The sequence below is a fragment of the Fusarium venenatum genome (genome assembly GCF_020744135.1).
Source record: "Fusarium venenatum strain MPI-CAGE-CH-0201 chromosome Unknown EDB82scaffold_4, whole genome shotgun sequence".
NCBI classification, from domain to species: Eukaryota; Fungi; Ascomycota; class Sordariomycetes; order Hypocreales; family Nectriaceae; genus Fusarium; species Fusarium venenatum.
Genome location: NW_027072132.1, coordinates 5,594,895 through 5,610,036, shown reverse-complemented (window position 1 = coordinate 5,610,036; position 15,142 = coordinate 5,594,895). Strand labels below are relative to the sequence as shown.

Sequence of the window (15,142 nt, the reverse complement as noted above, 5' to 3'; positions counted from 1 at the left end):
CTGAACTGAGCGGGCGATAACAGGCTTTTACTGTGCATCAAATTCTCGCTTGACCAAGACTCCATCTGCGAGCATGGGTCACGGTAAAGAGTGAGTGATGTGATCCGCTCTCCCCCACTGTACTAATCTATATCGAGAAACAAACTGGAAGACACGGGAGAAGCCCCAAGAAGAAAAATTCGTCTGAATCCATTTCATGCTGTGCTTTTATTAGATGGAGCCCGGGCCATATTTGACGAGGTTGGTCTCAACAGCTGGTGTTTTTAATGGGTTAGTACTTAGTAGTTGTGCCCAGCCAGACCTCGATTGGGTTCATGAGGCTGCCATTGTGATAGAGACAAAATCCTTAATACCAAACAAGGGAATAATGTAGAGGACAGGCAACAGATGGTAACGAAAGCCCAAGGTACCGGTACATAGACAAAAAGCAAACCCGACAAGGTCAGCCAGCCAACCTCAGAGACATCTCAAGACAACAAAGTAGACAAGGGCAACCAGTGGCAGTTCATGGTGCTACTGTACTGTACTGGATTGTAAAGCTAGGTACGATACTGTAAAATTAGTATTCCAGCCTCTGTTGCCGATCTATCCCAGGGCGGCCTCATCTCATCTCAATCATCTTACCACCACCACCATCTCCTTCCTTTCTCCCCTTTCTCCCCTTTCTCCCCTTTCTCCCTTACCTCCTTTCATGTTTTTCTTTCTTTACCTGAACTATCCATATTCCCAGCCTCGCAAATAATTTTCTTCTTGCACCCACCATACTCAACAATTTTACTGTTTTTTACTTGGATCCTTCTCATATGCATACTAAGACGTAAGTGTCTAGGTTCGCTTTTCCTTTCCCCTGTTCCTCGCGTGTCGCTCCCGATGTCCGTTCTTGGAACCCCTGGTCATATATTGATTAGCGGATGGAGTTTTGCTGCATCGTTGAGCTGTGCCTGGAAGAGCTTGACCGCCCTGTCCTTGGCCTCTCTGCTGTGTCTTCCAGAGCGATCCATGAATGTCATGTCATGACAGTTATGGAACAGCCGGACGAGCTATAGAGTAGACTTATTTCTTACCCCTGGAGCTATTATCTGCTGATATCCATCATTTCTATAACTGATATATCCCCGAGCATCTTCCACCGCTTCGGAACAACCCTTGTCTTCTTGGCCTTGACCGTCTAATCAATCCTCATCTTGCTTTACCCTAATGCATAAGCCCATAAGCTATCACCTAACGCCTCACATCTTTTACATCGCTCAACTTTGTTTTGTCTTGTCCGTCTTTTACAGTGACCGCTTTATTAAAGCTGACTTGATACCCGCTCAGAACTCACGCGACTAGCATTCAATCAGTTCATTCACCAAGTTGCGCGTTCCGTCCACGACAATCTCTCCACATTGCCTTATATACACATATGGTATTCGTTGGACTAGCCCACAACTCTCTTAGCGAAACCAAATCAGCCTCTGGTCTCTTTCAATATCCTCACGTTATCGACTCGTGTGTTATCCAAGTGCTGGCTTCCTCGACGGGTCGGCTATCCTTAAAACATCCCATCCCATCTCGCTCATCCTGGTCTCATCGGACCACAGTTCCCCGGCTTGACATCCCGCCAGATCGGTCACTTTACTGATTGATCACGCACTGAGCTTTGACTGCGTATTCGGGTTCGACAACCATCTAAATACATATCGATTCCTCGACCAGCCTCACAACTTTAAATTCGTATTTGTTATTTTCGCTATTGATCTTCGCTCAGCCTTATTCGATATCGGACTTGGCTTTCTATCCAATATTAAACCACTTTACCAATCGAGCTGTCGCATAAGCTCGATCCAGACTGGGCTTGGCTACAATGTTCCTGCATGCCGGTGCTAGCTTACACGGTCACGAATATTCGACGAATCGTCCATCAACACAAGCACACCAAGGACCATTGCCTTTCCTTCGCTCTGCGCTTCGACGCCAATCGGATGGTGACAGGACTGCGAGACCCATGTCTGCAGTCATAACATCATCATCACCCTCACCACAACCTCGACCCGTGTCATATCATGAGAAGATCCCATCGATAACTACTGTGACACCGATACGTCGCACCTCTCGGCCAAGACCAGTGTCCGAGTACATGCCTCGGCGAGATCTATCTGTTCGCTTCCGCGACCCTGAAACTGACGATGAGTTACCGCCCTCAGAAGTTCAAAGCGAAGATGAAGGTTCGGCTGCCTGCTCAGATGTGAGCGACCTAAGCGATTCCTCAACAACACCAAGAAGGAGAAGGAGAAAGCGTACTTTCAGAAAATCGACACAGTTTCTTCTCGCACACCCAGCTCCAAGACCAGGAGCCAGACAGCGTCGACTAGTTCAGCGTCCACGACTGCTTCTCCAATTACAGGAACTTGGCGAGAAACGCCCTATTCCTGCCTTTGACGTAGTACCATCCAGTCTCATCACTGGTTCTCAGATCGTACCTCGAATGGCTAAGCGTTGCCCGCATCTGTTTCGTACCAAACCAGTACTTGGTGCCAACGATCTTCTCGTTGTTCGTAGCGAGGACTACGGCACACCAACATCTCCCGGATCGCTAGACGCTGAGGATTCCCTCGATCAAAGAGATGTGGTTGCTGTGATTAGCCCTCTTCCGCTAATGGGCGAGGAGTCGGCTGAGATCGTAATGGAGGATGGATCAACATGGGAATCGAGCTTAATGCCCAATGGCTCATACGAATTTATCGGAGTTGACGAGCGAGGGCGGATCAGTACCGCGCGATGGGTAAAGAAGACATCAACACCAGCATCCCCCATGCCCAGGGGTAATAGCGAACCAACACCACCTTCTAGCCCATTACCAGCAGAAGTCAAATGGACTTTCAGTATGATACACCCCGATACGCGAAGGCACCCTATCATGGGCTCCCTCATGTCGAACACGCTGGACGTCTTCGATACCTATAATACCATGTCAACCTCAAGCGGCCGATATCCTCCTACGCGAAACACGCCGATAGATTGCAAGCTGGCCAGTGACTGGATCGTATCCAACCCACCTGAAATTCAATCGCGATTAACAAAGGTTGTACCGGACGACATCAAGCTGCTGATGGTCGCAACGGCATCCTGGGTCAATCTTCGACAGAGTGAATGGTCACCAACGGGAATCTGCAGGGGACCAAGCACATTACAAAAACGCACACTTAGCAATGGCAGCCAGCAGAGAGCTCAAACATTCCCCGTTCGGCCAAGTCTTCCTCTTTTTAACCCTTCGCACCAATTACCACGCGTCAACACGAGTCCAGCTAGTAGTTCGTTGGACAGTTCCTCGTCAGACATACCCTCTCGTCGAAGATCAGTGTCTAATAATGTTGGATTTGTTAAGAGGTTCGTAGTACCTCGTGCTAGCGAGGATGGCAGGCCACCGCTGGAGTCGCTTGATATCAAGCCAGACAGACCACCGACGAGACGTGTGAGCATCAGCATGCGCAACTTTGCGGATAAAATCTTCCGGCGGAGAAGTAATTCTCATGCCCAGGTTGAAGATACATTTCACCCCAGATAGTGTATTATTGTTATTATTATTATACCCATGACTTCTTTGTACTATAGATTTAGCGTGTTCTTGAACGAACAGTCTAGTCAATCGATTACATTGTTTACATTTGCTTGCTTGATGTGGGAAAAATCGCAATCCAAGCTGCCAAGGGTATTCCATTTACCAACTCTTAAAACCCGATATTCCCATCGGGGATCTGAGCCGTGAAGCACGGCGAAGTGGGGCCAATATTGATGCTCGTGAATGGAAGTTCTTATTCACGATCCGTCTACCGAGTGGAGACTTGGGTTGGCCTAGGTTACCGGATTGGGAGGCTGGCAGGAATGTTTGCTGCGGAAGGTTACTTTAGGACAGGAATCTGATCATGTTACTGATATTTGCCAGTAATAAGTAATGTATTAGGCAGAGACGTGTACGTAGCCAAAAGTGTGTTTAGAAATATGAGTAGATGACTTACATGGGTTACTTAGATAGGAAAAGAAGGCTGCATGTTCGACTCAGGGGAAATGGAGGGACTGGGCCAGATGTTTCACTGGCGGTAAGATATGTGAAGTGATAGCATGCTCGAACCCTTGACTATTACGCGTTGACGTAGATGACAACGCTGCCATGCCGCCTTAACTAAGGTATCCCAACTTTATTATATCTGAGTAAAGGTAACTAACTACATTTTACAATAGCAATTGGATGATGTCTTTTTCAATGCTAGACTGCAATCTAGGTACGTCAGTCAATAGTCGGAATAACGGGGTATTCATTACAAGTACTATTTGTGATAGTGTTGATTCATTCATTCATTTTCGACCTACGTAGACCTTTGTAGTAGAGGTACATAAACTAACAAAGTGGAACCGACAAGCCACAAATGCAAGTAGCCGATACTGGAAAGTAATAAGCTCAAGCTTTGAGATTAATCCTCGTTTCAGTATCCGTAAAGCCAAAGAACAAACGTCCATAGATTACCTCGACTAGAGTTATGTTGAGAAATATACAACTGCTCACATTAATCCCAGTGTTTTTCCAACTCTCCGGTCAGCTGTAACTCTAGATGGTCGACAATTGTTGAACCAGCGATATAAGAACTAAAAAGACCACTGTAATATAGCAAATAGCGCGCTATAACTTTTAGCTCAGTGGCCTACGGTTTAACAACAATCACTGCTCATAGTGTCTTTACCGTCATAGAGCGATCACATTTGAGGGGAAACAACTCGAGTACAGCGCCGAGAGCTTAGCCTGGTCGGTATTTATCGCATTACCAGATCAAGAAGGCTTAAGTTAATGCCCAGAGAATCTTAGCATTTCAAAAACATAACTTTATAAGAACGTTCAACCATGCGATTACTTGATTTTTACTCAGATAGAGTAATTGAAACCTTATATAAGAACCTATAAAATCTTCCTTTAACCTAGAGCCTATAAAATCATCTAACTGGCCCTTTCTCCTTTAGAGTATTTTCCCTATAATTAAACTATATATACTTTAGTTATAACTTATAGTCTTAGATTATAATAAGTTATCTTAGCTTATTAATTAATAAGGCCTACTCTTATTCTTTTTTAAACTATTTTAAGTATAATAGCTAATCTAAGGCATTTAAAAATAACTCTTTAGCTAGATGTTAAAGGTAATTCTTCTCAAGAGTAATATTAAGTTCTTCTAGTAGATATTCTTCCTGCTATAGCTAGGTTAGTATATATATAATTAAAGCTAGAATTATAATAGATATATAAAAGTAATGGGCTATAGTTAAAGAGGACTGCTTTAACTTTTTAAGTATTACTTTCTATATTAAATTTATTTATAATAGCCTTTACTTTATTTTTAATGTTTAAGTTATTACTAGCTACTTTAATAGCTAGTATAATATCCTTAAGTATAAAATAAGACTAATAATAATTATAAAGCCTTTATAGGCTTAATTTTTTAATTATTATATTAATCTAGCTAAGGTTAGTTAATAATAAGGATTAAAGTATATCTAGGTAAGTTAATTAATAGCTTAGTCTTTTTATATATCTTTATATTTAAGGAGGAATAAGTAGGCCACTTAGTAAGTCTTATAGTGCTTTTATATTACATAAGAATAAAGTTATCCTTAGAGCTATATCTCTCGTAATAAAGCCGCCTAATTAGATCTATTAGACTTTAAGAAGACCTCCATCAAAAATAAAAAATGAGAATGTCCAGGTAAACCTACCTATAAATACATCGGTGTCGATGAGACTAATAGTAGGTTGTTTTCTATTTGGCCTAAGACCACCAGGTACCACCAGCAGGTGCGCAATTGCCCCGGAAAAGAAAACTGGACCCTGACCTACCCTTAGGTTAGTAGCTGTGAGGAAGGAGGGAAGGGGTATCTCAGGTATACCCGCCAGGCTGCTGCTGCTGGCATCATCCATCCCGCGTCCATCATCACCTGTGTGCGGAACAGGCCCAGCCCGCTTCATAATCTTTCTAACTCCTCCCCTCTTCGACTTTTCGCCTTTTGCATTTGCAAATATTTATTCAGTTTATGGCCAGGTCGCCGTAAATTCTCCGCATTATTGACTGCGCACTTTCAACCCAGAATAAGCAATAAGCTCAATGCGCGTCCGCATCTCTTCGCCCCGCCCTGCGATTGAACAATAAACGTTGGGCTTCTAGCTATCTCACCCCAGAGCAAAGAGCAAAGCTGAGCTCCGTTGAAACCTCGATTCGATATTACGAGCTGGGCAACGGACCCCGACGATATACCTGCACTCCGCCATCTATCTCGAGTAAACGTGCCATTCGACTACTGACAGCTGCGCCCGCACATACATCATCTGTCCATTATGGACGAGAACGTCGGACCTCGCCCTTCGGGTCATGCTTCCATGCCGCCAACAGCTAGCTCCAGCTTACTGGCAAACTTCCAAACATACGAGCCCATTTCACGAGCCACGTCTCCCGGCATTCCTTATCCCAAGACTGGCACCGACGAAGATGATAAGAAACGCTATCGGCCCCGAACCTTCGCCTACTTTTCGCAACTTCCATTCGAGGTGGAGGAGGAGGCTCAACGCGATGCCGCTCTACAGGGAATCCTCAAGCAGCTATACATTGCTGTTCGAGCTGAAGACTTTTCCCCGGGCGCTCTTCATTGGACTAAAGAGCTCCAGGGATGGCTTACTCTCAAGTTTGAGATGACCAGGGAGCAGAGGGCAAAGCTGGCCAAGCTCTACTACTCTCTCGCACTGGCTCCAGGCTTAGATGCGACTGCCTCTGATCGGTTCTTGCGCATGGTCTTGTCTCTGACAAGGTAGGTCTAGCTCCCAGGAACTCGGACATAAATTCACATTTTGCAGGAAAAATCATTACCTCAAGCCAGGCGAGGATCTTGTTCTTGAATGGAGACCTTTGTGGAACGAAATCAAGGCTTGGGTTCTGCCCTCAGAGGTTCCAGCCCATCAGAGCAACCGCAAACGTTCAGCGAAGCAACTGCTCAAGCTTTGCACCCATGCCCACACATACTTCGACCCCTCCGAGCGCCGAGCGATGCTGGAAGAGTTCCTGCCATTCTTCAGCGTCAACGAGTTGCCGAACGCATTTATCGTTGCAGGTGTTCTGAATGCTCTGCTGCCAAGTCATCCTGCTCCTATCAACGAACCTCAGTCACAGCCAGCTGATATTTTCCCTACACTTTTCCATCTTTGGTCGATAATAAACCGATCCAAGGCTTTTGACATCTTCTTTATCGACTTGCTGTCCCGTATTGCCAGAGACCACATAGCCTGCTCCTATGTCCCATTTGGTAGCCACGGCATCTTTTCTAAGGACCAGTCCGACCTCATTTTCACAGCTATTCTCAGACTCACGGGGATTCCCGTGGGCCAGGCCAATTCCCCCTACACCCCTCTAGACTATCTTTCGGGTGCTGGCATATACGTCGAGAAAGACAAGAAGAAATACCCCGTAGCCTACATGATCTCCCGCTTGATTGTGAGCTCCTTGTCTCCAGCTTGCTTGAAGGATGATGACTCGATTATTTCGCATCTAGAGGGTTTCATGGAGTCTATTGACACTTTCTTCCATCCCTCGAACCAGGGTTCGTGGACCACTATGCTTGGCCAATTGACCCTTTACCTTACCGAAGCGTTCGTTTCACGATGGAATCGTGAGCAAAGTGGCGAGTTAGATCTTCCAGAAGATCGCAAGATCAACGATGAGTTGAAGAGGCGCTTTGTAATGTCGCTCAAAGAAGTGACTTTTATGGGGCTGTTCTCCAAGAGCACTCGCGTCTCGTATTACTACTACAGCGCTTTACAAGGTCTTGCCTATCTCGAGCCTGACCTGGTGCTACCAGGGGCATTGCAGCGCTTCTACCCCAGTCTTCAGGGGCTAGTGGAGGTGCACAGAACCACGTCAAGCTTGAACGGATTACAGATGATCGCCAATGTCATGTCTAAAAACAAGGGATACAGATGTCATATCACTGCTCTTCTGGCACTTGCCCTTCCAGGTATCGATGCAAACGATCTAAACAAAACCCAATACACTCTCAACTTCATCCAAAGTGTTGCTTACAGCATTCCTATGGTGCCCTTGGTCAGGGAAGGTAGCCATATACATGACACCGCATTAGCTATGGAGTGGGTTCAGGGCCAGATGGATCGCATGGAACGTGAGGGTCAGAATGTAAAGTTTGACTACAAAAACGAGCTTAGTGATGAAGATGAGGCCAATATCCTGAGGTCCTCAACTACTGGATTTGGCGAGTTCATCCTGACTTTGCTAGGGAAAGTGTTCACTCTGTTGGAGAACTTACCCGATGCCAACCAAGTTCGAGGAGGGACTCCCGAGGACAATGTTATTAATGCTTTGCCGGCTGCTTTGTCGCCGATCTTCGCCTCGTTGTCACCTGAGCTATTCGACATGGCCCTTGACAAGGTGGCCACCTTTGTGTCGAGCCATGTGGTTCACCAAGCACGAGATGCGATGGCGTGGATCTTGAATGCGCTCTGCAAGGTCAACCCTGAAAAGACCCTCAAAGTCTTCATTCCCATGCTAGTTGTCAACATCCGCAACGAAATTGACTACAACAACGCTGCATCCGATCGAAGCAGTGGAACAGACTACCTCCCCAGAGATCGAGCCCTGGTTTGGTATGTCAGCATGTTGGCCATGTCTGTTGTACACGTTGGCAGTGAAGTGTTGAAGTATAAGGACAAGCTTCTCGGCATTGCTGAGTACATGCAAGAGAAATGCCGCGGCTTGCCTACCATCCTGATCTCCAACTATATACATCATCTCCTCCTGAACTTGACCCATACCTACCCCATTGACCACGCTTTGTATGAGCCCGAGGTCATTCAACGTGGACTCGACGTCGATGATTGGGGAAAGACTACTGCTCCAGCAGACCTCAGCATCCGATGGCATCAGCCTTCGCCGGCTGAGATCGACTTTGCTGTTGAACTATTTGCATCGCAGACCAAATCCGCCAAAGACCAGCTGGAGCTACTAATGAGCGATAACCCACCTGTAAGCAGGACGGGAAAGAACAAGGAGTGGTCAGACGAGGTCTCCCGCCTCATGCAGCAAATTCGTCTTGTTACCTCTGGCATGGCCACCATGTTTGACCCTGAGCGTGCCGCGGGCATCATGACCGGCAATACCGAGGAGGACCATGATGTGGCTCGCGAGGATGATGATGAGATGATGATTGACGAAGACCCCCTTGCGGAGGTTGCGGAAGATGAAGAACTGCGCCCACAATTTCGCTACAAGGCAGGATATACGCTCAAGTTCAGCGACCCCGCCTATAGCCGGATTCATGACCTACGAGAAGAACTAGGTCACCTCCTGACCAAAACCCACTCTTTCCTCAACGAAAATCAAGAAGATGACGTGAACTCCTTCACTGCCCTATATGCTGCCTATCGTACCTGGATTACCGACGTTGGCATCGAGCGTTCTGCCCATCCTCTGGAAAGGCATGTTCGGCTATACAAATCTGACATTGCCGCTTTCAAGATCAAGGGTCTCAGAAAAGTTTATCCTCGTCCCCTTCTCATCAAACGTGCTGAGGCATATCAGCTTTTGCGCCGCAAGCATAATGCTTCTTCAAGACAAAAGAGCGAGTTAGATAAACGGCTTTTACTTGATCTTGCAGAGTCAAGTCTTTCGCTCTATGCTGACGTACGACGAGTTGCGCAGAGTGCCCAGGACTCATCGCTCAAATCTCTTATTGGTAGCAAGCCGCTGGTGATTCCTGTCATTCTAGAACGTCTCAGGAAAGCACTCGATGCGAACGACCATGACAGAATCAAGGGAGGCATGTATACTCTACTATTCACATCTCTCTTGAGAACTCTTGTCAAGGACTGGCGATTTGCTCCGGAGGCCATGCGTTTGTACATCGAGACTGCAGGTATCGACAAGCCTTCGATTCAGAACCTGGGTTCGTCGGCGCTATATACGCTAATTGATTTTGGCAAGCCCTTCGAGCGTATGATCATTGTCAATGACGAGCTGGTTGATACAATCAAACCCGCCGCTGATGTGTCAGCGTCAATCGAAAGCCGGCACCAGTTTATTCTGCAACGCCGAACAAGGGTCGAGAAATCCAAGGCCAGTCTAGGGCTGGAGTTGACGCAACGTGCCAAGGGTGCTCACTGGAAAATAGCCACACGTTGTGCAGTCTTTGCCACTAACTTGTGCCTTCGATTCCATACTGTGGCACCTCCTGAGTTTATCGACCTTGTCGCTCAAGGCACAAACGACCCTCATCCTAGTCTCCGTGGCTACTACCTGAGCGCATTCACATCCATCTTTACGGCAGTAGATATGCGAGCTGTCTATGGCCACGACTATCGTAACTATCTTCTCGAGAAGGAAGTAGGTGACAGAAACCGTGTTCAGGTTGCTGTTGAAAAGGGCGACGCTGAGTTCACCCACAACTTCCTTGAAGCGTTCAAGCAACCTGAAGGGGCTTCATACATGGTCGATGCCGATCACCCTGGCTGGCTTGTGTGGGGCAAGAAGTTCACAGCTTACCGCGCAAAGCCCCTTCCTTTCAACGCCTACGACGAAGTCGAGAGTGCGTTGCGCGACCAGATGGGACAGATACTGAACCGCGACTGGCTGTCTGAGTGCTTCAGCTACCTGAAGCAGGAACCGCGAGATACGACGACAGATAGGTTCCGCATGAGTAACGTGTATCTTTTGATGCATGTCTTCGACTTGATGCATTATGGGAAGACAGCGATCACCCTGAATGATGTCAAGGAGCTAGTCAAGGAAGTTTTTGGTGATGGTAACGACAAGCATCAGCATAGAGCAACATCAGAGATTATTGGTGCTTTGCTCGCAGGCTCCAGCGATGATCCGCCAGAAATTCGTAACCTTGTCTGGGAGTATGCTGCGCCGTTCATGCTCAAGATCTTCGCCGACGATTTGACCCCTGATAACCTACAGTACTGGCTCACATGTCTTCATCTCGTGCTCGATTCTAAAGACCCTCGTCGATCTCACGAAATTGTTGACACCCTCAGAGCATTCCGACTTGATATGACGTCTAATGCAGCTTTCAAGGAGTCGTCAAAGGTGCAATTGCTTGAATTTATTGTTGCAGATGGCGGCTGGCACTTCCGACATGACCAGCCTATTCTCGACGATTTTCTTGCTCACATTGACCACCCCTACAAGGCAGTTCGCGAAGCCATTGGCCGAGTGCTGTCGGTTATCTACAAGACTCGATACCATGAATCATTTGAGAATGTGGCCAAACTATTGGAGCAGAACAAGGCTGCTTCAACAACCGGTATTAGGCCCTATCAACCAACAGAAGAGTTTGCAGCAACTATCAAGGACGTTTTTAGCCGTCTCGAAAAATGGCGCCATGAGAGAACACCTGGCCAGCAGACACCCAGCTCTTATACCTCAGGCTCCAAGACCGTGCTCATGTGGCTAGACTGTACACTTTCGTCTCATGAATGTATTCAGCTTGTGCCTTTTTTTCCTGCTCCTTTCATGGAAGAATTGCTGCACATGATGGACGTCAAGGAGGACCCTGAGCTCATGAGACTTGCTTATCATGTTTACCGCCATTTACCAAATATCCCTTTCCGTGATGGCGAGGACGCGGAATTTATCGATGCACTCATTCGCATTGGCAAGACGTCGAGTAGTTGGCATCAAAGGCTACGTGCGTTAGTCAACATGCAAGTCATTTACTTTCGACGCATTTTCCTTACACGGAGCGCTCAAAGGGAAGCACTCTTTACCGCTGTGTCTGATATGCTAGGAGACCCTCAACTTGAGGTACGTTCGTGCGCGTCAACGACACTGGCTGGCATGATTCGCTGCTCGCCTCGCCGTATTCGTGACCCAACAATTGTACACCTCAAGGCTCGTTTCGAGGATGAATTAGAGCGTAACCCAATGCCGAAACGAAACCGTCATCTTGCTGGGACAGATACTCCGGTTGACATCCACAAGCAAATCACGCGACGTCATGCAGCAATACTTGGGTTAGGTGCTTTAATCGAGGCGTTCCCTTATGCCACTCCTCCGCCCGAATGGATGCCGGAGGTGCTAGCAATGCTAGCTCGCAAGGCAGCTGCTGATCCCGGAGTTGTGGGCAAGGCGACCAAAACGATTCTCAGCGAGTTCAAGAAGACGAGACAGGACAGTTGGACAGTTGACCAAAAGGTTTGTTCATGTCACCTTGTTATAAAACAGTCACCCTCTTAGAGATTTTACTAACAGTTTATCAGTATTTCACATCCGAACAGCTAGAGGACCTAGAAGGTGTGCTCTGGAAGAGTTATTTTGCCTAAAGGAACCGAACCAGGCAGGGTTGGGTTCAACCTTGTTCTATATCGAATTGCCTTGGCGACAGATACGACACAAACCAATGGTGGGCCAATTAGCAAAGAATGTGCGGCGATGATCATAAATAAGTCGAAGTTGTCATGGAGTTGTCTTCTGTAAATCTACTGATGGTAAATTACATGCGAGGCAAAATACATAGAGCTTATGTACGAGGCCACGGGTGTTTTAGTAGAAGGACTGCAGACCTTTGGCACTACAGCCAACCCCATCTACGGCTGGGTCACGGAAAGAATAGGTGGAAGAAGGGGATGTAAAGAAGTGGACAAGAGAGAACAAGCCTCTTCGTAACGCAGCCATTCTAGAAAAAATGGAACAAGATTTACAATATACGAAACCTAGTGGCTGAATACCTGTATTCTCATAATTAATACCTACCTAGCTAGAGGGTACCAGAAAAGTTGGCCTCCAAGCATTAGGATACAAAAATAAACAACCTAAGTCTGGCCTAAGTAGTATAAACTGACCTACTAATTTCGTCCCTTATTCTTCTAGCGGCCAATTTTTCTAATACTCTGATGCCTGCTAAGGTAGCAACAATGCTAAATTGGAGGTTAGGATACCTACTTCCTAGGTAGTATTAACGGGGCGAAGCTCTATGATTGGTTGAAAGCTACTTATCTATAGGCAGGAGCGGCAGACAGATTCCCTCCCTACTTACCTACCTTTAGTAGATAGATCCTGATGCTCATCTCAGTGAGGGGATGATCTCTCCAACGACCGTTTTCTTCTCACCACTACTTGAACTGGAAGAATCAAACGGCTGTCCCTGTTATCTACTCATTACAACGATCCTGTATACCAACAAAATAGAACCACGCGTCCTATACGTTGCAACATGGCAGAGCCCCCCCAAGTGAAGCCTCGTCTTGTCATTCATGGAGGGGCGGGTAACATTCATCCCAACACATATCCCCCGGAGAAATTCCAAGCTTATCGCAAAGCCCTCGTTGACATTGTGAGATTGCATCTCAAGCCCGAGGCAACAATAGCTGACTGTCGTCTCATAGGTTACAAGAACTGACCAGTACATGAAAAGACAAGATGGATCCTTTGCAGAGAAGTCACTCAGGAAGTTCCCTTCAGCCTTAGAATCTGCAACCTACGCCGTTCGTCTTCTTGAGGATAGCCCGTTGTTTAATAGCGGCCATGGCTCTGTCTTCACGCGCGACGGTATCAACGAGCTGGAAGCTTCGGTGATGGTATCTCGTGGCCATAAGAAGCAAGGCGTAGGCGTCATGGGCCTTCGCCATGTAAAGAATCCCATCCTTCTAGCCCGCGCGATGGTTGAACATGGCGAAGACGATCTCGAACCACGATCTCAAAATGTCAGCTCTGGCAGATTGGATGTCCCATCTGCACAAGGCCATGTACAACTTCATGGTGAGGCAGCAGAACAGCTGGCGGAACAATATGGGTTAGATTTGGTTGACCAGAGTTACTTTTACACTCAGCACCGCTGGGATGAGCATATCCGAGGACTGGAGAGAGAGGAGACAGGTCAGGGGCAAGCAACTTGGAGTGTGAATGAGTATGTCTCTCAGGGTACTTGCGGAGCGGTGGCCCTTGGCCGGGATGGCGTCATCTGCGCCGCGACCAGTACCGGAGGGCTTACAAACAAGCTCACCGGACGTATTGGTGATACGCCCACGATTGGGGCGGGTTTCTGGGCTGAGGAATGGACTGAAGATGGTGATCCGACAGGACCATCGATGTGGGACCGCTTGAAAGATACTGCGAGCCAGTCAGGGCCTTGCCTGGTACTCAGCAATGCCCTTAGAGGGGCGTTGGCAGATTTCCTGCCTACTCCCGCTATGTACACTCCTCTCAGTGCAGGTACATACACAATTAGATCATTTGGGGGATCTGGTACCGGTAACGGCGATTCGTTCTTGAGAACCAATGCCCTGCGAACAGTTGCAGCTATAGCAAGATGGAGGCCAGAGTCGGGAGCAAAAGCCGTGTCCCGTATTGCAGGCCGAGGTGGAGAGCTGCAGAGGAGCGCACGGAATAGATGGCAGCGGACGGGAGAGGGCCAGGGAGGCATCATCGGTATTGAGAGCGTTGTGGTCCGTGATGCCAGTGGTCACGTAGTCGAGACTCGATCTGAGATTCTGATGGACTTTAACTGTGCCGGTATGTTTCGGGCCTGGATTGATACCAAGGGAAACCCTCAGGTGAGTATATTTAGCGATGAGCGATAGGTCAATGGACAGAGGCGATGCAAAGTGGGCGTAGATAGAGTGGAACAGGGAATGTCATTTGTATTCGTTCTGTGCCCAACCCGCGGTAAATAAGAGCATAAAGCTCAGCAGTGGGGGGTTTTCTATCTCCCCATCTTCTTTTTGAACCTGCTGATCCCATGCGCACTTCCAGAACTCCCCTCCGTCTCATGAGGAAATCGTACATGCTGCGCTCTCTTTCTCTCTTTTTTTCCCCCTCGTTCAGACATGTATTAATCTGTGGTTGCAAGAAGTATGGCAACTCCATCGCTAAGCCAGAATCCGCCTTCCAATAAACCCTCCCAATATCTTACTCTATTATACATGGAACGCCGGCCCGATGCGAATTGAAGGGATTAAAACGTCAGCCAGTTTTTTGTTGGTGGTGGTAGTGAAAATACAAGAGGCCCAGCTCTTGGAGAGCTTGGCCCGCATAATTGTTGTGGATGGTCGTGATGGTGGAGTTGAGAGTGGGGAGTCGACGATTGTTTCGTTGTATCACTATTGATCGATTCGTGATTG

The 15,142-nt window shown here is 47.4% G+C and overlaps 3 protein-coding genes across 3 annotated transcripts; all 3 read left to right on the top strand.

The window, feature by feature from the left end:
- Nucleotides 1-1,735: 1,735 nt before the first annotated feature.
- EDB82DRAFT_342664 (uncharacterized protein) lies at nucleotides 1,736-3,957 on the top strand. Its single transcript, XM_025725054.2, has one exon. It carries the CDS (start codon nucleotides 1,847-1,849, stop codon nucleotides 3,545-3,547), a length of 1,701 nt encoding a protein of 566 aa, XP_025593691.1. The 5' UTR covers nucleotides 1,736-1,846; the 3' UTR covers nucleotides 3,548-3,957.
- Nucleotides 3,958-6,225: 2,268 nt separating this feature from the next.
- On the top strand, nucleotides 6,226-12,791 carry EDB82DRAFT_342265 (uncharacterized protein). Its single transcript, XM_025725053.2, has 3 exons — nucleotides 6,226-6,825; nucleotides 6,872-12,218; nucleotides 12,284-12,791. The coding sequence occupies exons 1-3, from the start codon at nucleotides 6,359-6,361 to the stop codon at nucleotides 12,344-12,346; spliced, it is 5,877 nt and encodes a 1,958-aa protein (XP_025593690.1). The 5' UTR covers nucleotides 6,226-6,358; the 3' UTR covers nucleotides 12,347-12,791.
- EDB82DRAFT_516725 (nucleophile aminohydrolase) lies at nucleotides 12,791-14,639 on the top strand. Its single transcript, XM_025725052.2, has 2 exons — nucleotides 12,791-13,356; nucleotides 13,409-14,639. The coding sequence occupies exons 1-2, from the start codon at nucleotides 13,237-13,239 to the stop codon at nucleotides 14,600-14,602; spliced, it is 1,314 nt and encodes a 437-aa protein (XP_025593689.1). The 5' UTR covers nucleotides 12,791-13,236; the 3' UTR covers nucleotides 14,603-14,639.
- Nucleotides 14,640-15,142: the final 503 nt, after the last annotated feature.